Genomic DNA, 21047 nt, shown 5'->3' with positions numbered 1-21047 from the left:
TCTGCTAGATGCTGCCAGTCACCAGCAGGCCACAGCTGCCCTGCTGGGTTAGTTATGGGAGGATGGCAGTATGTGTGACCTGTGCTCCTGTGGCTACTGCTAGTCTCATTTGACTCCTGTGTTCCTCATTTCAGGCTTCTCCAGTGACAGTGACCTCCTGTCCCTCACTGTTGATGCGGACTCTCTTGCCGAGGTAGATGATGGAATGGCTTCCCGTCAGGGTTCTCCCAGTAGAGCTTTTGGTCTGAGTGTGTCTTCGGATTCTTCGGCAGTAGGGGCTGTTGCTTCTGACATTGAACCAAGCAAAGCAGAAGACCGGGAAAGCCGCAGCCTCTTCCCCAGCAGCTTAAAGCCAAGGCTTGGCAGGAGAGATTACCTGGAGAAGGCAGGGGAACTTATCAAACTGGCCTTAAAGAAGGAGGAGGAAGATGACTATGAAGCAGCTTCTGACTTTTACAGGAAGGGCGTTGATCTGCTCCTAGAAGGTGTACAAGGTAGGCTGTTGCCCACAGTCGTGTGTCCTGGCATGGCTTATGTGGTGCAAAGAAATAAATGTCTATTCTCCTGTGCCTGAAAGCTCTGTGTGTGTTCTCCTGTGTTCAGGGGGAAATGAGAAGCCCACGTGAATGACGTCATTGCAGGTGCTCAACACTCTGAGCCACCTACGAAAGTGGATTATCTCCCAAAACAGGGTCCCCACTGGTGCTGCAGGAATGGCAGTCTTTCTCTTGACGTGACCAGTGTTCACCAAGAGCACTCTTGGGAACTACCCATGAGTTTACTATCAGTGGAGAAGGGAAGCCCTTGGTTTGTCTACCAATCTGCTTTCTGTCAGCCAGGGTGACTATCATCCTCACCTAGTTAATGCCAGTGAATAGACCGTACTGAGCTAAGCATAATGTAGTGTCTCTCAGTAGAACTTACTGTGCATGCGCGTGCGTGCGTGCGTGCGTGCGTGCGTGCGTGTGCGTGTGCGTGCACATGTGTGCGCGTGTGCGCGTGTGCGCGTGTGTGCGTGTGCGCGCGTGCGTGCGTGCGTGCGTGCGTGTGTGTGTGCGTGTGTGTGTGTACAGTAGGCTTTATTTTTGTGCTTTCCTTTTTAATCACAAGGACAGAATAAAGTTAGTGGTGTGACTTCTGGGACAGGATGAAACTATCAAAGGCTGATGTGACTGTCTTCAGTGGCCTGTGGAGAGTTATTTCTGCTGGTATTCTTATCTAACTCTTTCCTGTAGTATTTCCTCTCAGTACACCTGCTGTCCTGTTAGTCTAGAACCTTCTCCTGATCTGTATATGTATATGTTTCTAAGCTGCTGCTTATCAAGAATTTTGACTGAATTTCTTCCTAAAAAACTTTTTTTTTGGATTTATTTATTTTATGTATCTGAGTGTTTTGCCAGTATGTTTGTCTGTGTAGTACCTCCTGTGTGAGAGCCTGATGTCTGAGGAGGCCAAAAGAAGCCATTGGGTCCCCTGGAATTAGAGTTACAGACAGTTGTGAGCTGTCATGTGGATGCTGGGAACTGAACCAGGATCCTCTGGAAGAGCCATCTCCATCTCCCCAGCCCTGGATTCTCCCTCTTAACCTTCATTTATACCTTGTCATTTACCTAGCACCCCAAGTCCTCAAAATGACCCCTTTTAACTTTGTATGTTTAAGAACATTGCTTTTTATTTTAGTTTTAGTTCTGAGGGAGGGCAGGCATGAGAAGCAAGAGATCCGTCTGAGCTGCAGGTAGAGATGGCTGTGAGCAGCCTGCTGTCGGGTCTCCTCTGGAAGAGCCGTGTGCGTTCACTGCGGAGCCCCCTCCGTCTGGACTGTGTGTGCTTTCTAACTGCTTCCTATCTGAGGGGTCGTGAGCTAACTTCCCACCAACTTCCTAGTTTTTAAGATTTAGTTGCTTGTTTTTCTCTCAGATCTCTGTCCTGTAGGGTTGCCTTCAGTAAACTCTGTGCTGTGGGGCTGAGGAATCTCAGGAGCAGTGCAGAAATGAGGGTGTCCCACTGCCATCCTTAGCTGCACTGTCACTGTCTGCTTCAGAGCCCGGGGTCCGAGCTGCTGGCGTCTGTATGTGCAGAATGAAGGGCCTGGGGCGCGGCCTTCCTTCCTGGGTAGTCGCTGTTACCCTGCTGATGTGGCGGGTACGTTCGTTTGACCGTGACTCTCGGGTAACTGATGCTCACCCTGGCGTCTGTACGTGCAGAATGAAGGGCCTGGGGCCTGCTGCCTTCCTTCCTGGGTAGTCGCTGTTACCCTGCTGATGTGGCGGGTACGTTCGTTTGACCGTGACTCTCAAGTAACTGATGCTCACGTTCAATCCACGAAACCTCACTTTTCATCTTCCGCTTGGTAGGTGACATTTTAGCCAATTTTGTGTTTCAGGCATTTATAGCCTATTGGGGTTTGCATGTGGAATATTCTGTGTAAAGGCCTCTTCATTTCTGTTCTTTTCCCCAACTGTCATCGTGGTCAGGGTTGCAGTGGGATGAGCTGCAGATCCATTTCCATGCTCCTCCTTTTTTCCCAAACACAGTTTACTAGCTTGCTAAAACACTTTTGGTCCTTAATTAGCATAGGTGAACCACATCATTGTCATCTTTCTGTCTAGAGGGTATTTGTACTTAATCAGGACACTCCATAGTGTTACCACTTGATGGCACCAGAAAAACAAAAATCATTGCTTGACGATGACTGTGAGTGTGAATGCAGATGAGTGAGTAACAAAGCCTCCTTCAGTCGGTCCTTACTCTGCCGATGAGAGCAGCGTTGTTATCCCAGAAACGCTAGAGCGCTCTCCGAGCAGCTGTCTAAAGTCAGCGAGCTGTGGAAACTGTTTCTGTCTGAAGTCCTGCCTGCTCCTGATGGGGTCTCACTATAATGTGCCATCCAGAAGGCAAGCGATTGACTTACTGCTTGTAGTGGTTTATGTCTGCTCACCATGCAGTGGCCTTGTTCAGACAAGCCATGGGGACCACAGTTACCAAATTCCAGGTTTTCTCATTCAGCTCCATCTGTCTGATTCTTTATGAAGAATGCCTGCTTCGCTCCATCCAATTTTGCACACGGTATTATGTAAACTGTGACGTCAGAGCAATGTGCACAGTCCCAGGACCCTGCAGAAGTGCTGTGCTCACCACACTGCAGACCTGTGTCCCTACGTTTGCAGAATAGGTCTCCAAGTACTGCTTGGTTTGACATTCATGCTCTGAAGAGAGGCCTCCTTGGGTAAGTTTGTTGAGCATGGCAGAAGTGCCATTGACATGTCTTGCAGTTGCTAACACCTACGAATAAAGAGCTACAGCTTACCTCTTCCTGTGCAGTTCTCATGACTGTGGCTTGGCTTCACATGCTGCATGGTTGTTTCTGGGCCTCTGGCCGTCCAGGGAGAAGTCTTTCAGAGAGAAGCCAGCGCGCCTTGTCTGTGGTCCTCACAGGTTGGAAGAGTTTGCTTGTCTACTGAGCTGCTCATTGTAAAACTGGAGCTTGTCAGTTGTGGTAGAGCTGGTGGAAACGCTGGTGCTTTTCTTATGAAGTGCCATTTTTACAGCAGAGACCAGATGCAAGCACAATGGTGTCGCGCTTCTGTCCATTAGCAGCAATCGGGTTCTGCTAGGGGCCTTTACCCTCTGTGAACTGGACTCTGCTGGCGATGGTTCTCAAAAGGAAGGAGGTGCTGTTTTCTAGACTCTCAGGTTGCTATGGATTTAAAAAGAGAAAGCGCAAAAGTCAAGGTTGCAGGAACAACTTGAACCTTTGTGAAGAATGGGCAGTCTGCTCCATTCTGTCCTTCCATGTCCCACTGTGTCCTAAGAGTGGGCTTGCTGGGGCACTTAAGGCAACACAGCATGGCAGACGGATGGGAAAGGCACCAATGAAGTGTTATGGCAGTAGGGGCAGCAGCACGGGCAGCAGCAGGGGCAGCAGCGGCAGCAGTGGCACTGGCAGGGGTAGCAGCGGCAGGGGCAGCAGCAGCAGGGGCAGCAGCAGCAGCAGCAGCAGCAGCAGGGGCAGCGACAGTAGGGGCAGCAGCCTGTCAAGTGTTCAATGCCTGTCATGGCACCAATTATTTCCTTACATTATTTTTAATTTTCAGGAAAGCCAAAGTGGAATCCAAGCTAATCATACTGGGCATTGTTTAGTAGCACTGAAATTTAGAGGATGCAGATATTTGATACACTGACCCGAAAATCTTGGCACTACTTTAGCAAGAATATTTATTATTATAAATAATTGTTATAAAGTTATACAGGATCTTCCAGATGACAAGCACTGTTCCTGTGTCCACCTGTGGTCCCCCTGGGAATCAGACGGTCCTGATGTCTTCGCCTGCTGTGTTCTGGTTGCCAGAGTGGCAGGTTTACTCCTGCCTCCTGAGGTGACCTCAAGCCCTCACTTTCAGGTGAGGGGACTGAGATCTAGGAGGAGTTGGTCAGCTGCTGTTGGTCATGGGCAGTGAAGTTGAGTTGGAATTCAGTCTAGGCTTTTCCTCATTCAGACCCTGTGTCCTGGCTGTGGTACCTCTCACCAACTTGTCACCTGATCACATGACCTTTGTGATGTGGAGACACAGCAGGGCCTTGGCATTGCACACTGCCCTTGATTTTGCATGTTCACTCCTGTTCGGGCTCCTGTTCCCTGTCCTTCACACTTCTGTCCGTCTAGAGGGTCATCCTGCAGCACCGTGTACTTGTGTGACCACGTACCATGGTGCATTAGGTCATGTTTGTGATGGCTCTGCTGAGTGACACAGCCTTGCTGTGTGTCTGTGGCACGGCGTGACAAACGTCTTGGGGAGGTTTTGGTAAGTCTGCTTCAGGGACTTGGTGGCAATGCCATTGTTGTCCTGTCCCCCCTTTCCTGCATTCCCTACTCCCCACTCCCCTCCTATTTTCTTCCCCTCCCCTCCCCCTTCCCCTCCTCCTCCTTTGCTCCTTATTCCCTTCTCCTTCCATAGCTCCAGTACACATTGTGAAGAGGATTTATAATGAAAAGGATTATTGTTTACGTGTGTGTTTCCTTTGGAAACTCTGATGATGTTTGTCACCAGTGCAGCTGGCTCTAATGTTATGACTTGGCTTAGAGACACAACTTACTTTCTTCCATTTTCTCTCTGGCAAAGATCTAATACAGTACCCAACCTTTCCCACAGTGCACAGCACCCCTGGAGATGTGTGCCTGGCCAGCTCTTCGCTAGTTCAGTCAGACTATGATGCTCAGCACCTCGCTGTTCTGCTTCTTCCTGGAAGGAGCCATGAACTCATATGTACTCCTAGGTGATGGCTGAGTCACTGGGCGGCTCTAAACGCAGCCATGTGTCCAAAGGCTGGTATTAGAACTGCCTGGGCCTTGCAGATGGGGCTACACTGTGCCCGTAGTCTTCCCTGCGTAAGCGCTGTGCAAAATGGCTGGGATCCAGTCATCCCTTGAACGAGAGGTGCTCACATATTTGGAAACCCTGTAGACCACCATGTTTGCTTTAAATAGACAGCCAGGACAGACAGGAAGTGTGGGGTTTGTGTAGGGAACCAACTTGGAAATGGGAAATCTCAGTCTAACCTTTGAGTTACCTATTCTGCCCTAGTGCTCATAACATCACACCATGGGCGCACTTTCTTGTGCTTCACCTGCTGCTCACTTTGGTGTGAAGTACGCCAAGCATAAAGGTGGCCACTAGGAAACCGGGGGCTTTTGTGCCTGCCTGTGCATTGGTCCTTGCTTCCGTCTTGTTCACTGCTGTGGATTCTAGACTTGGTGGCCACCTGGTGAACAGGGCTCTCTCACCTCCACCTCCTGTTTCCCTAGAGGTGTGCTGGGGTTGCACGTGGGCACCATTGTCCTCACACTTGCATGGCATGCATTATACCCACGTGACCATCTCTTCAGCCCATGCTTGTTTTTTGATGCAGATCTTTGTTTTCCAAGAAATCACCATGCTGAGCAGGCTGGTCTTGAACCTGTGGCAGCACTGTCTCTGCTTTGTGAGTGCTGGAGTCACAGGTGGGTTGCACTTCGCCTGGGTTGGGAGAAGACGTTTTGAGACAGTTGATGCCTTTAACTCAGAGACTCCTTGTCTTTTATTATGAAGCTCTTGGAAGTTTCCCTCTTTTTGGTATAATTTTGATTCTGGGGCACCTTGTACCCCCTATACACTTAGGCATTTTGCATTTCTATAATAAAGACTATTGTCTTTGAATTTAGACAGTGTTGCTTAGGCTCTGTGAGTTCTGTCACTGTCCGTTCTTGACAGAGCTCAGCTTCTCTCTGGATGGGGAGAAGCTTGCTTTGCCCTCTTTCTTCCTCCTCGGGTCTTGCTCTGGGTGGAGTTTCTTCCTGCAAGCGTTACACTGTGATAAGCTCTTCTTAAAATGGAATTACAATGTTCTTTGTGGGTTCACTGTTGGTGAGCATAGGCTCAGTCATCAGTCTGTCCAGTGCCTTTGAAGTACATCCAGTTTGTTACGTCTAGTATTTTGGCTATGGATTGTTTGGCATACGCTCGTACATATGTGCACACGCATGTGTACATGCGTGTGCATACACACACATACAAACACACGTGTGGATCAGTGCACTATTTGTAATAAATCGGGTCTTCCTTTCAGTGTGGCATGCCACACTCTTGTTCTTGCCTTGTGCTGTAGCTGCATCCCCAGTGCAGACTGTGTTTGGAAAGTAGTTGGCCTTGACTAGCCTGGTCTTGGGCAGTGTGCCCCATCTTCCCACGGGAGGAGGTTTAGCTTTGCAGATGCCACTGGGTGCCTTCTGGGTGTCCCTTATCTCTGTCCTGCGCTGGATCCTGACAGTTGCCTCTTTTCAATCAGTTCTGCTAACTGCTTCACATTCACTTCCTTCTGTTATGGGCTTTTCATTTACTATATATAAGTACACTGTCGCTGTCTTCACACACACCAGAAGAGGGCATCGGATCTCTTTACAGATGGTTGTGAGCCACCATGTGGTTGCTGGGAATTGAACTCAGGACCTCTGGAAGAGTAGTCGGGTGCTCTTAACCACTGAGCCATCTCTCCAGCCCCTGTTAGGGGCTTTTAAGGGTAAGTCCTACTTGTCACAGAGACTTGATCGTAACGTTAGCCACAGTGAGCTTTTTGATATTTCTTTTTGTTTGTTCATCATTTGAAATGGTTGGAAAGGAGATCTTTTTAGTGAAAGCATTATTAAATTTAGGTAGTTTTCTAATGTGAAAATTTCTGTAGTTTTTTTATTCTAAGATAAAGATTATACTTTTCACTGTAATTCAATAAATTGCCTTAATTGAGAGATTTTCAGATCTTCACCATTTTGAAGCTGGCTAGAAGAATTTTAAAGCAGTAAAATTAGGACTGAAATGTAAGATTTGAAGCTCTTTAAGTCCACCTGTGCTTCTCTGTTTCCTGTCTCCACCAGCTTGCTCACTTCTCTCCTTAGGCAGGCTCAGAAGTGAGCCAGCTCAGGGCAGTTCAGAGGTGCAGAGCTGAGGACTGACTGCAGGCCCAGAGAATGCCCATTCTGTTCTCCATGCTCACAGATGACACTTGCCGCTCAAGGGACCCTCTGTGCCCAGTCACTTCTTTCGGGCTTGTGTTAGACTGGACTCTTCCAGTTATGGGTAGCAAACCCTTAGCAGCTCAAACCGTTCATTACCAAAGAATGTTAGCTCAGAAAATGCTGAGTGTGTGGCTACCTCAGTTTTGGTCGCTTAAAAAGTATCAGCTAGGGGTTGGGGATTTAGCTCAGTGGTAGAGCGCTTGCCTAGCAAGCGCAAGGCCCTGGGCTCGGTCCTCAGCTCTGGAAAAAAAAAAGAAAAGAAAAAAAAAAAGAAGTATCAGCTAACCTCTGTCATTTGCATTGCCCAGCTCTGCACACACACTGCACTGCTGTGCCCCTGGGGATCCTAGGTCTGCACACACACTGCACTGCTGTGCCCCTGGGGATCCTTGGGATCATGGGGAAGAGGGCATTTTCCCTATGTTGGCTATTCACGCCAACTCAAGCATTAGGGAACGGGGAAAATTAGGAACCAAGAAAATGTAATTTACAACTAAAGAGAACTATAGATAACACAGCATTGGGCCAACAGACATCTCTGTCTGTTATGCATAACTTAAATGCAGTATGATGAAGATGGGAGAAAACATGTGAGAAAGATGAATTTCAAAAGAACAAGTGGACATTTTTTAATTATATAATGTTACAACTAAACTTTAAAACTTATTTAGACATATTTAACAATACAGTAGACAGGGCCAAGAACGATTAATAAATTTTATTATAGATGAATACAGATCACCCAAATTGAAACAAAGAAAAGTGTTTTTTAAGAGAGGACTATATGAGGCATGTGGAACACTATTACATACGTGGTCTACTGTAATTACAGCAGGGCATAGAAGGGGGCAAGGGAGACGAGGTGGAAGCAGTACTGAGAAGATAGTGTGTGGGCTGGAGAGATGGCTCAGTGGGAACGAACATGTGCTGCCCTAACACAAGACCCAAGTCTGATCCCCAGAACCCACATCATGGCTCTCAACCCCCTGGGACTCCAATTCCAAGGGATCCAACACCCTTTTCTAGTCTCCTAGGGTACCAGGCACAGACTTCCATGCAGGCCAGACACTCATACAAACAAAATAAAATAGAACAAAGTAAGATATAGTGTAAATAATAAATACTATTTTAAATAATTATTTGTCTTATGTATATGAGTACACTGTCGCTGTCTTCAGACACACCAGAAGAGGGCATCAGATCCCATTACAGATGGTTGGGAGCCACCATGTGGCTGCTGGGAATTGAACTCAGGACCTCAGGAAGAACAATCAGCTAGCAATGAATATCCTAGTAAGAGCACCAGCGGAAGGGAAGCCCTGGGTCCTGCTAAGACTGAACCCCCAGTGAACTAGACTGTCGGGGAGGGCGGCAATGGGGGAGGTGGGGAGGAAAAAAAAAAAAAGAACAATCAGCGCTCTTAACCTCTGAGCCATCTCTCCAGCCCCAATAATAAATATTTTAAGAAAGGATAACAGCCAAAAAGTTATGTGAGAACTGATGATTACTGTCAGGAAGTGAGCAAACAGCAGTTTAGATAGAGCACTGCGGATTGGACTCATTCTTTTTCCCAGCAGGTTGTCTAGGTGACACAGAGGGGTCAGAAAGCAGGTGTTCATCTGCTAGGAAACAGCTTTAAACTCTGTGTTATGCTTATTTATCTAGTGTGTGCAAATGTGTGCACAGGTGTGCCATGGGACACAAAGGACAACTGGGGGAGTTGGCTCTTTCCCTGTACCGTACAGGACCTAGGGATCAGTCATCCTGAAACGTGACAGTGCATACCTTTACCCACTAAACATTCACCATCCCTGACATAATTACTACATTGTTAATTCATTCTAAAGTACAATTTTCATTATTTAGCCATAACAAGTTTTGCTTGTGTGTTTTTGTTTTTTTAGACAGGTTGGCATATTGTTCAGGCTGGCCTCAGACTCCCTCCACAGTTGAAAATGACTCTGAACCTTGATTCTCCTGCCTCTACCCACTAAAGGGATTACCAGTGTGAGTTAACCAACCTACTCTCAGACACTTGCCATTTTAGTTCATTTATTTTTTTCTGTTTTGTTTGTGGCTCTGAGCAGTTGTTCTAACATTGAGTCGGACTGAGTTGTAAACTTTATAAACCCTCAGTGCTGCAAGTGGCCAGGCCTGTCCCCAGTAGGAGAAGCCCCAGCAGCTAGGCAGGAGGGCTAAGACAACTAACTGCCCTCCCAGCCCATCCCAGCGGCCAGGCCCCGCCCCCAGCCTTCCTACCAGCGCTAACGGTCCTTTTCTATTGGCTGTAAAGGTTATGTCCAGCCCTGTGGTGGAAGAGTGGCCAGGCCCCACCATACAAGAAGAAAAAATCCCACCAATCCCTGAACTCGTCTCAAAGACCAGGCCACACAATCCTTCCAAACCTAGTCCACCCTGGAAAGCTCCCCCACTCCCAAGAAAAACCCTAGATAAACCGTGCATTCTGCTCAGTTCTCTGCTGCTTCTCCACTGAGCAGAGGCAGCCACCCTCCCAGTAGATCCCTTGTGTGGGGTTTGTTGTGCGGAGTAACTTTGGATGGGCACCCTCTGCTTAACCTCGGGTGGTTGTGTTATTTATTATTCTCTCTTCACCTCTTGCCTGAGTGAAAAGGTTGAGTCTTTTATTCACTGTTTTAATTAGTGGTGGGAAAGTTGATTCTCTCTTTCATCACATGGCTTTTGAGGATCAAATTCAGAGTGGTAGGCCTGACAGTAAGCACCTTTATCCTCTGAGCGATCGATCGTACTGGCCCTTTCTTGGTTTATGCATTTTTCTCTTATGTGTTCTTAGACTATAATTATCCAGAGAATAGGTAACTCATTTGAGACACTTGAAGTATAGTGACATGTTCAGGGAGTATATAAGACCAGTGCTCAGTGCGTTTCCATGCACAGAAGAGTCTCTTAGAACTGATAACTGCTCCAAGAAGCAACACTTGGCCAGCATCCTGAAGTGTCCCCCGCTTCCGTCCCAGCTGCCCGAGCGTCATGGTGCCTAGGTCTCTTCACAGTATTAAGTGTAAGCCTGTTTTCCCATCTCTCCACAGAGACACAGACTGTGGCTCAGGTCAGCTTTCCCCTGGCTATGCCCTAGGGGCCAGCATCTTGTTTCTTTTTGGTTAATTTCTGCAGAATCCTTCTTTTCCTTAATTCTTCACCATTGCATCGTCCTAAGATCACCCTGGAGTGTGCTCTGGAGAGCAAGCCATGGAACACCAGCCAGGAAGCAGTGCTCCAACAGGGTCTCTGCCTGAGTTCCTGGCTCTAGCTCCTGCCCTGGCTTTACTTGCTGATGGACTCAGACACCGAAGTGTGAGCTAAATAAACCCTTTCCTCTCCCAGGTGCCTGTGGTCAGGGTGTTCCCCACAGCAATTAGAAAGCACTAAGATCCCTTCCTTGTCTGCTGCTTCCCTGGGGACAAAGCTTTAGTAAGCCCCACTGTGGTTCTGCTCACCTTGAAGCCCTTCTCTGTAGATTGCTCTGAGCTTGCAAGTCCTACCTGTCTTCAGCCATGCAGGCCTTAGTTGAGCGGAGCTGTTTCCCTAACTCACAGTGGCCCTTTACGTTTTTATTCTCGGGTCACTTAAGCCTCTCTCCTGTATGTCTCCAGGTTCATGAGACAATGGCAGGGACCCTGGAAGCTCTGTTGATTTTAGCTTATTTCCCTATTTGTAGACATTCTGAATATCTGGGTCAGATGTGGATTTATTTTTCTCTATTTTTTTTTTTTTTTTTTTTATTTTGAGAGGTTCTATAGGGAGATGGGAATTGGATGCCAGTGTCCTCCAAGCCTGAAGTACACATGGTTGGTGTTTGAATGTTCAACTCGGTCAGTTGGGAGATGTTGTATTTGTTAGATTTGATCACTGCTGGTTTGTCTATGCATATTTTTATTTTGATATGTGCATTCCTGAGGAATTTCAAGGTAAATTATCAACATTATGACCTTTACCCTGTGACTTTTGTGACCAGAAGATAGGGTCACTCTAAATATTCACAGTACAGTTGGCATACTTAGCAGATCTGAGACAGCCTTATAGGGAGGGGTTTAATGGTGGATTCAGCTTGACAGCTGCTAAAGTTAGGTAGCCACTTAAAGAGGTCTGTATTGCCCTTTCTGTCAACTTTGTTGACTTTTGTCCAGCTCTCACTTTACCTGCACGCTTCTTGGAGTCTTAGCCAATCATCTCACCACTGTCTGACTTGAGTAAGGAGCTACAAGAGTACTAGACAGTGGTGGTGTCACCTAAGTCACATGCCATCTGGGAGTTTCCTTGAATAGTCATTTAGTGAGTATAGGATTTCTGGGGCTGGGGGATGGCTCAACACATGAGTATTTGCTATGAAAGCATGAGGATGGGAGCTCAGGTCCCAGAACCCATGGAAAGCTGGGCTGGGGAGCAACTCTTGTTCCTATGGTAAGAAGAGAGCCAGGCACAGGAGAACCCTGGAAAGACTGGGGCTGGGTAGCCTGCAGTACACAGTGGCAGTCAGCTAGAGACCTTTGTCCAACAAGGGGGAAGTGAGGACCAATTCTGAAGGTCATGTATTGTGGCTTGGATGTTCTTGTCCTCACATTAATGCCTCCTGGTGTGTAGACCCTCTTCCTAGATTTCTTCTTCTGGGTAACGTAGGTAACAAGGACCACATATTCTCTCTTTCCTGAAGCCACTAAAAATACCACACAGCAGTGACAGAACTCACAGAGCCGAAGCAGCACTGTGTGCACAGGTAAGACACTGCAGGTCTTCTATGGCTTTGCTTTTTCCTTGTGAAGGACCACCCATTTGTGAGGATGAGTAGATCCTGGACTCTCTTTTGTGCAAGTGTGCAGCTTTTAAGATCCCAGGACTACTTGGGAGTGTATGAGGTACACCATGGTTGTCTTGTTTCTCAATGTTGATTTCAGCTCTCAGTTCCAAGAAGTTTCAGAGGAGATTCAGGGTTAGGCTGGGGAGCAGATAGAAGTAACTTCATCTTAAAATATCACAGACCTTTGCTTTTCTTGGTGCAGTTTAACACACACACACACACACACACACACACACACACACACACACACACACACACACACACACTCTCACACACACTCCTCCCTCAGTTCTTTTTTTTATTTAATTCATTTTTATTAGATGTTTTATGTATTTACATTTCAAATGTTATCTCCTTCCCGCTCCCATTCCCTTTCCCCCTCCCCCTGTTTCTATGAGGATGCTCCCACTCCAACCCACCCACTCCCACCTCAGTTCCCTGCCATTCCTTCACAGAGAAGAAATGAACCTTCACAGGACCAAGGGCTTCTCCTCCTATTGATGCCAGACAATGCCATCCTCTGTTACATAGAGGGCTGTAGTCATGTATTGCTCTATGTGTACTCATTGGTTAGTGGTTTAGTCCTTGGGAGCTTGTGAGGGGGGGTCTGGTTGGTTGATATTGTTTTTCTTCCAGTGGGGTTGCAAACCCCTTCAGCTCCTTTAGTCCTTTTTCTAACTCTTCCATTGAGGTCCTTATGCTCGGTCCAATGGTTAGCTGCAAGCATCCTCATCTGTATCAGTAAGGCTCTGGCAGAGCCTCTCAGGAGAATGCATATCAAGCTCCTATCAGCAAGCACTTCTTGGCATCAGAAATAGTGACTAGGTTTGGTAGCTGCATACAGGATGGATCCCTAGGTGGAGCAGTCTCTGGATGACCTTTTCTTCAGTCCCTTTGCCACTCTTTGTCCCCGTATTTCCTCCCATGAGTATTTTGTTCTCCCTTCTAAGAAGGACTGAAGCATTGATATTTTGGTCTTTCTTCTTCTTGAGCTTCATGTGGTCTGTGAATTGTTTCTTGGGTATTCCAAGCTTTTGGGCTAATATTCATTTATCAGTGAGTACATACCATGTTTGTTCTTTTGTGACTGGGTTACCTCACTCACGGTGATATATTCTAGTTCCATCCATTTGCCTAAGAATTTCATGTAGTCATTTTTTTAATGTACTCCACTGTGTAAATGTACCACATTTTCTGTATCCATTCCTCTGTTGAAGGGCATCTGGGTTCTTTCCAGCTTCTGGCTATTATAAATAAGGCTGCTATGAACATAGTGGAGCCTGTGTCCTTGTTATATGTTGGAGCATATTTTGGGTATATGCTCAGGAGTTATGTAGCTGGGTCCTTGGGTAGTACTATGTCCAATTTTCTGAGGAACCTCCAGACTGATTTCCACAGTTGTATCAGCTTCCAACCCCACCAACAATGGAGAATTATTCCTGTTTCTCCACATCCTCATCAGTATCTGCTGTCACCTGAGTTTTTTATCTTAGCCATTCTGACTAGCATGAGTAGAATCTTAGGGTTGTTTTGATTTGCATTTCCTTGATGACTAAGGATGTTGAACATTTCTTTAGGTGCTTCTCTCCATTCAGTATTCCTCAGTTAAGAATTCTTGTTTAGCTCTATACCTCATTTTTAACAGGATTATTTGATTCTCTGGTGTCTACCTTCTTGAGTTCTTTGTATACATTAGATATTAGCCTTCTATGGGATGTAGGATTAGTAAAGATCTTTTCTCAATCTGTTGGTTGTCATTTTGTCCTATTGACAATGCCCTTTGCCTTACAGAAGCTTTTCAATTTTATGAAGTCCCATCTGTCAATTCTTGATGTTAGAGCATAAGCCATTGGTGTTCTGTTCATGAAATTTTACCCTGTGCCTATATATTCAAGGCTCTTCCCTACTTTCTCTTCTATTAGTTTCAGTGTATCTGGTTTTATGTCATGGTCTTTGATACCCTTGGACTTGAATATGCATTTCTCAGTCTCTGAAGTATTAGCTAATTATATAACAGACTCAGCAAAACCAAGAGGGTAGATAATCTTTAAATTATTCTTTTTCTTTTTTTGGATTTGGACTATGTAGAGCAGGGCTATAGCTTAGGAAAACTAAACCTCCCAGGGAAATATAGAGGCCAGATTATCTAGGACATCTCTTAGCTCTGTGACCAACTCACAATTTGACAATGCCTGATGACCTATAATCCTTTTAACTTTCCTTCCCTTTTCCATTTCCATTTATTTGAAAAAGAAATGGGGAAAAAACCTTTTCTATGCCATTTTTATGAAAATTGTGTTAAATATGAAAACATCTTATAAAGTATTGGTTATAAACATAGGGGCTATTTGAATAAAAATTTATCATTTAATACATAGCCTACTGAAGCCATGTTGACGCCTGTGGTTTGTGCTAATGCCTGAGGCCATGTTATTGTCTGTGGTCCACCCTGCTGCAGGAAGCCATTTTGATTTCCATAATCAGTGCTGCCCCAGGAGGCCATGGTAATGTCTGTAGTCTCTAATGTCACCAAGAGGCCATGCTGATGTCATGATCCATGCTGAAACCTGTAAATACACAGAGCGAGATCTTTACGTCAGCCTCCATTGTCCTGCCAAGGCTTCTGCCCTCCCTCCCTCAGTTCTTATATGTCCTCATTAATGCATACAGTCGATGCTTCAGATCATTTTGTATGGTTTTATTTGCGAAGAGCTTTTGCCAAGTGACTCCCCAGCATCCTGGAAGCCTACTCTCTGTCATCTCTAAGAACAACTTCATAATTTCTTGTTACAATGTCTGTTCCTATTGAATGTAAACCCATTCTTTCTCTTCCTGACACAAAGCAGAATGGGTTTGGGAGGCTTGGTCTTCATTTGTCAGCTCAGTGTGTGCTGGGTGGGTGTGAGGGGCTCCTGTGTCATTAAGAAGAAGAACAGTCTCTGGACTGTTGGCCATGGCCATGGGGAGGTCTTGCTGTCTATTTTCTATGGGCTACAGGGCTGGAGTTCCTAGAGGGTCACAGGCAGAGGAAGGAAGTCAAGGTACAGTTTGCCAGCATACGCTCCTTGACTTTTTCATGATTTTCATGTCAGCTTTTATGCGGAGAGCTTCACATTTAATGACAAAGATGCTGCTGGAAATTATAGCTTGGGAAAAGAGCAGCGCTTTGGTGCTCAGCAGAGAGCTAGGTAGCGCCGATGGCAAAGTAGCTGAGGAGTTTGATATTCAGACTGTACGAGCAGTAAACACAGCATCTGAAATCACCACTTGCACATTGCAACAAACACATCATCATCTGCTTAAAAAAGAGTTATAATTACAGTTGACGAAGCATGGACACCATAAAAAATGCATTAGTGTGGCTTGACACATTAATTACCTGTTTTTGCAGATGTTTTTATGTATTGTTGTGTGAACAGTTTACAAAATAATTACAGGAAAGTCATATGGAAAATAAACTAAGTGGGTGGCTTCTCATCTAAATATTTTCATTCATGTGAGTCTGTGTGAGGCACAGCTGCTGTGTAGCACAAGCCAGGGACAGAGAACTCCCCAGGGCTGAGCAGACGACCTCTGTCATCAGCGTTAGCACATTTTTCTGTCTTCAGCAGTACAGTTTACAAACGTTCACTTCAAAAGCCTGGGTTAATCCTGTGATTACTAGAGAAATCATTGATTCAGATAGGAAGGAATATAAATATCCAGGAATAATGTAAATCAATTAAATAAAAAATAAACACAAAACCTCAAGTGGAAAATGACCGTCTAGCTGTTTGGAAACAGTGTTTTAGCACTGACAGACTCTTAGGCTCTCTGAGAAAGCTTTAAACGTTTTCTCTGACTCCTTGCATTAAGAGCTGAGATCTGTAACTCACAGATTGTTATGGATTTATGACTGAGCGTTGCTCTGTGTAAACTGCTCAGTTCAGTCTCTGGTTGGTTCTCGTTTGGGTGTGAACCTGCCTTTCCTCAGCGGCTGCCATGCTGCAGTGGGTGGCCATAGAAGTGTCATTTAAAGAAGTGTAGGTCACGGGGCATGTCTCCTGTGCTTTTACAAACCATTAAAAAAGGCTTCTTTCACAACTGTGGCTTTTAAGTAGTTGGTAGGCTTCATCCTACGCACTCGTGGTTTACAATTACTTAGAATACCTGTGTTTCTTATTGATACTGTTTTGTCAGTTTCATGCAAAATTAAGTCAAAATGTCATTTCCCCTTTTAGCATAACCATGTTGCTTAGTTCTGGGGTACCTTCATGGACATCAACTACTCAGACTGAAGGAACAAGATGGTGGTTTCCAACCACACATCTTATGCATTTCTTGCTTCTTACGAGAAAGGCATCCAGGTGTAGGCAGGTGTAAGAGAGATACCCCTAGTTGTCAAGATATAGCGCCTCCCCCCCACTTTGAAAATAAGTAAAAATATTGTAGAAAGCCACAATTAGCAAGTTTAAAAGTGTGCCCTTCCAAGTCAAGTCCTGAGGTCCTGTGTCATCCTGCCTGAGACACAAGCCATCCTTTTGTCTAACCTGTGTGTGTTATGTACCTGCCTAACCATCAGTCACTTGGACCTTGTCTTGGTGACTGTTTATGGTCCAGCAGTAGCTTTATGTAGACTTGGTTCTATTGGAGACTTTGGATGTCCACCAGATGCCTAGAACTTAATCCCTGTGGATAAGGGGGAGACCACTGTTTCTTTAGTCTGACCTTGTACTGCTGGTGCAAAATAATTCATTCTTACTCAGTTAGTAAGTTTTATTGCAGGGTCTTCTGTATGTAATGTTCTGAGACAGCACTGAGGTCACAGTGCTGCTGGAACCTGGTTTAGTCTCCAGGCCTCTTCTGCAGGTGTGGGTGAAGTAAACAGGAGAGAGAGAGAGAGAGCTCTCTGCTTTAGCTGCTTCCTTAGCAAGGAGGTTGGTCATTGCTGGGAGGACCCCTTTGCTTCCTGCACTCAGCTCTAGGCCAGGGATGCTGCACAGCCTGAGCTGCCGCAGCAGGAGAGGCGCAGCCTCATGTTAGAGTGGCTCCAGGAAGATGAAGCCACCAGTTCTATGGATACAGAGTCAGTTTAGTTCCTAACCAGGCGTCTGTTAGAGCTGGCCATGGGGGCTGTGTGCATGAAGGCTTCCGGCAAGACTAGAGTTCAGTACATTGTGAAAGGAGAAACTTGACTTGTGCAAGTTGACTCTGACATCCAGGACACACACAATAAATAAGTGTAGTTAGAATTTTTTAAAAGGAAGGGATGTGTTTTTGGAACCTGTGAATCAAATAATAAAGTGCTCACACCCCTTGTTCATTTTTCAAAGGAAAAATGAGGTAGATTAATATGGTGTTAAGAAAACAGTTGTTGGGGCTGGAGAGACAGTTCTGTGGCTATGAGCACTTGTAGCTCTTGCAGAGGACCCACATGGTAGCCCTCAGTTCTCTTCCTTAGGCACCAGATGTTCACATGGCACACATACACACATGCAAACACATCAGACGTTCACATGGCACACATACACACATGCAAGCACACCAGATGTTCACATGGCACACATACACACATGCAAGCACACCAGATGTTCACATGGCACACATACACACATGCAAGCACACCAAACACATCAGATGTTCACATGGCACACATACACACATGCAAGCACACCAGATGTTCACATGGCACACATACACACATGCAAACACACCAGATGTTCACATGGCACACATACACACATGCAAGCACACCAGATGTTTACATGGCACACATACACTCATGCAAACACATCAGATGTTCACATGGCACACATACACACATGCAAACACATCAGATGTTCACATGGCACACATACACACATGCAAACACATCAGATGTTCACATGGCACACATACACACATGCAAACACATCAGATGTTCACATGGCACACATACAAGCACACCAGATGTTCACATGGCATACATACACATATGCAGGCAAGACAGTTAGACACTTAGTGGAGATAAATCTTAAGGAAGAAAACAGCTGTTGCGGTTGGTTTTTCTGTGGATTGCCACTTGTATTACGGTCCCTCATACAGCTGATCAAAGAATGAGCAGAAGGCTTTGAGAAGTTGGGGTCTTTCTCTATTTACCAGAAAGTCAGATATTAATTGGCACGATTTTCATTCCAACTTTTCTTGTATCTTTAGCCCATATTGTGAAGCACAGCAGTTCTTTTACATTTTAGCTAGTCAGTCAATTATATATGTGGGGTGACGGGGTGCTCCTGGGAAGTCACAGAGCACCTTGCTAGAGTTGGTTCTCCTCTCCCTCCATGTGAGGCTCAGGAGTCAAACTCAGGTTACCAGACTTGGAGGCAGGCTCTCCTGCCAGCCGGCCTCCTTTCTTTGGAGTCTTCAATCTCCTTTTTGTCTCTCTTTTCCCTAATTCTCCTGCATCAGCCTCCTGGTGCCACGTGCCTGGCCAGTTAGTTCCTTCTATTGTGGGTTTTAAAGTTTCCCTTGATCCTTTAAAAGCCATTTGACTTGAGAACATAAGAAGATTAGAACTTTAGGAATTGGGAGAGTTTCTTACCACAGGTGAGGATATAGCTCAGTGGTGAGGCCTTGTGTAGCACTGTATGACATACTCAAGGTCCTGGGCTCAGTCTTGGCACTGAAACTAATGGATAGACCAGGACCAGCCAGAGAGCCAGCTTTTAGTGAGGTGTGGTGGTACATGCCTTGATGCATGCTAGGAGTCCCGGGTGGGGCTGATATCTTAGTGCTGGGATTAAATGTGTGCGGTCCTATACATGACCAGCAATGATATTTTGAAAGAAATGAAAATCTTTTGGTTATTCCCCTTTAAAATTATAAAATAAAGAAAGGTAAAGGGCGGAGAGAAATAGTTGAGTGTTGGAGTGGCCCTGCAGGGGCGGTTAACACAGAATCTGCTGGCTCTGGCTTCCAGCGCACACAGGTGCCTGGCAGGCCAGTGACTGACAGGAAGCATTCCGAGGAGGCAGTGAGCACTGTTAGGACTTTTGCTTGAACTGCTTTTGGTGACTTTTTCACTTCAGGGGGTCACTTGACAACTGGTTTTGAGAACAACATTGATAGGGGTTGGCTCAATACAAAACAGAGCTGATTCCCTGACTGACCGGCTCTTGTCGCACACTGGAGTGCTGTGGGCTTCACCTCCTGCAAGACGTGCAGATGGGTAAATCATTCCTTCTTTCAAGGTTGCCTTTTGTTTTCAGAACACTTAACATAAGGTGGAAATGGTAGGCTATACCTGAGAAGAACAAAGCATCATTAAATATAGTCAATCATCACTTAAAAACTGTAGCCACCAAGGCCATCTTAAATAGGAACATTCTTTTATGTGACCCAGTTGTAAAACAAAAACAAAAGAAAAAGCAAAGAAAAAGCAACAAACAGAACTCAACACAGTGCACACAGATTGGCCTGATGTCCTTGCTGGATGAGGAAGCCCAGGGAAGCCTAAGACCACTGTGTGGGCAGAGCGAGAGCTCATGGGTAGGATGTACTCAGGAGAGGCTTGTGTGGGGACTGCGTTCTGTGCACATGCTGGAAATCTGGCTAGGACACCCTGAGGGGCTCAGGAGATTGCTGGTGAGGTGCACATGTGGACAGCCGTCTCCCAAGAGGTCTGGGCTGGCCAGTTCTGCACTCAGTGCTTTCTTGTTTGGCAGTGAGGGTGGATGGAGGAGGCTGGAGTGGAAAAGCTGCTGATGGGGGTGGGACTGGGTTCTCGTTCCTGTGTGACTTAGAATGTGCCCTTTTCTCCTTGGTAGATAAGTGAGAAAAGATTGATTCCCAAGTAAGTTCTGGGGTAACCAACACAGGTGAGAGATGTTTCTCCCCTGCAAGAACCATTTTCTCACATTGACACTGCTATGACAGTTGGTTTTTTTTTTTTTTTTTTTGAATTACATCAAAATGTAGGGGTGTGTGTGTGTGTGTGTGTGTGTGTGTGTGTGTGTGTGTGTGTGTGTGTGTGTGTGTAATAATGATGCTGCTTTTGAACTGGGTTCTCCTTGTTCCTCCTGGGCTCCTTTCATGGTGAGGGTGTGGCTGTGGGCGGGCTCTAATGCCCGTGCATCTGTCTGCCTGTCAGCCTGGGCGTCTGACCGCACCTTGCTGTGCGATGCTGTGCACCTGCTCAGGTTTATCCTCCATTGTCATCTGATTGTTCTGCTTCTCCACGCTTTCTTTTCTTATTCTTCTCAAACAGAACGATCAATTTTTAAGTTCATTTCCCTTTTCCCTTCTGTGCCAGATGCCACAGAGGGACAGCTTGGCCTAGAGTCTCTGAGGTTGTGGTCCAGTGTCAGCTGTCCATTGCTTTGTGCCTGAGGTTGGAGGAAGAGTGACTTGGGAGCATTGACAGAGCTGCTCACCTCACTGTCAGCCAGGGAGCAGGAAGAGCAGAGAGGGACCCGGGCAGGACAGGATGAGCCCCCAAGAAGACCTGCGCAGTGACCTGCTCCCTCCAATTAGATGTTGTTTCCAAAGTCACAAGGTGAATCCACCTGTGGGTCTGTGGAGCCCCAGCAGCAGCCATCTCAGAGGCTGCACTGAGCAGCCAAGACCCAGGGTTAACACTTAGGCATTGGAACATCCCTCACCTCCACGGTGGGACAGACCTGGCTGAGGTGTGGACTTTAAAATTCCTTC

At 46.1% G+C, this 21047-nt stretch overlaps 1 protein-coding gene across 4 annotated transcripts in view; it reads left to right on the top strand.

Moving 5' to 3' along the window:
- Rps6kc1 (ribosomal protein S6 kinase C1) overlaps window positions 1-21047 on the top strand; it is a 141646-nt gene that overhangs the window by 47942 nt on the left and 72657 nt on the right. For all 4 annotated transcript variants that reach the window (XM_032915432.1, XM_032915431.1, XM_032915433.1 and 1 more), the window contains one exon: window positions 135-494. In XM_032915432.1, the coding sequence (XP_032771323.1) occupies window positions 135-494 (360 nt within the window). The remainder of the gene's footprint in view (window positions 1-134; window positions 495-21047) is intronic.

The sequence above is a fragment of the Rattus rattus genome, chromosome 10 (assembly GCF_011064425.1).
Source record: "Rattus rattus isolate New Zealand chromosome 10, Rrattus_CSIRO_v1, whole genome shotgun sequence".
Taxonomy (NCBI): domain Eukaryota; kingdom Metazoa; phylum Chordata; class Mammalia; order Rodentia; family Muridae; genus Rattus; species Rattus rattus.
The sequence above is the reverse complement of the archived record's forward strand: the minus strand, read 5'-3'. Positions and strand labels throughout refer to the sequence as shown.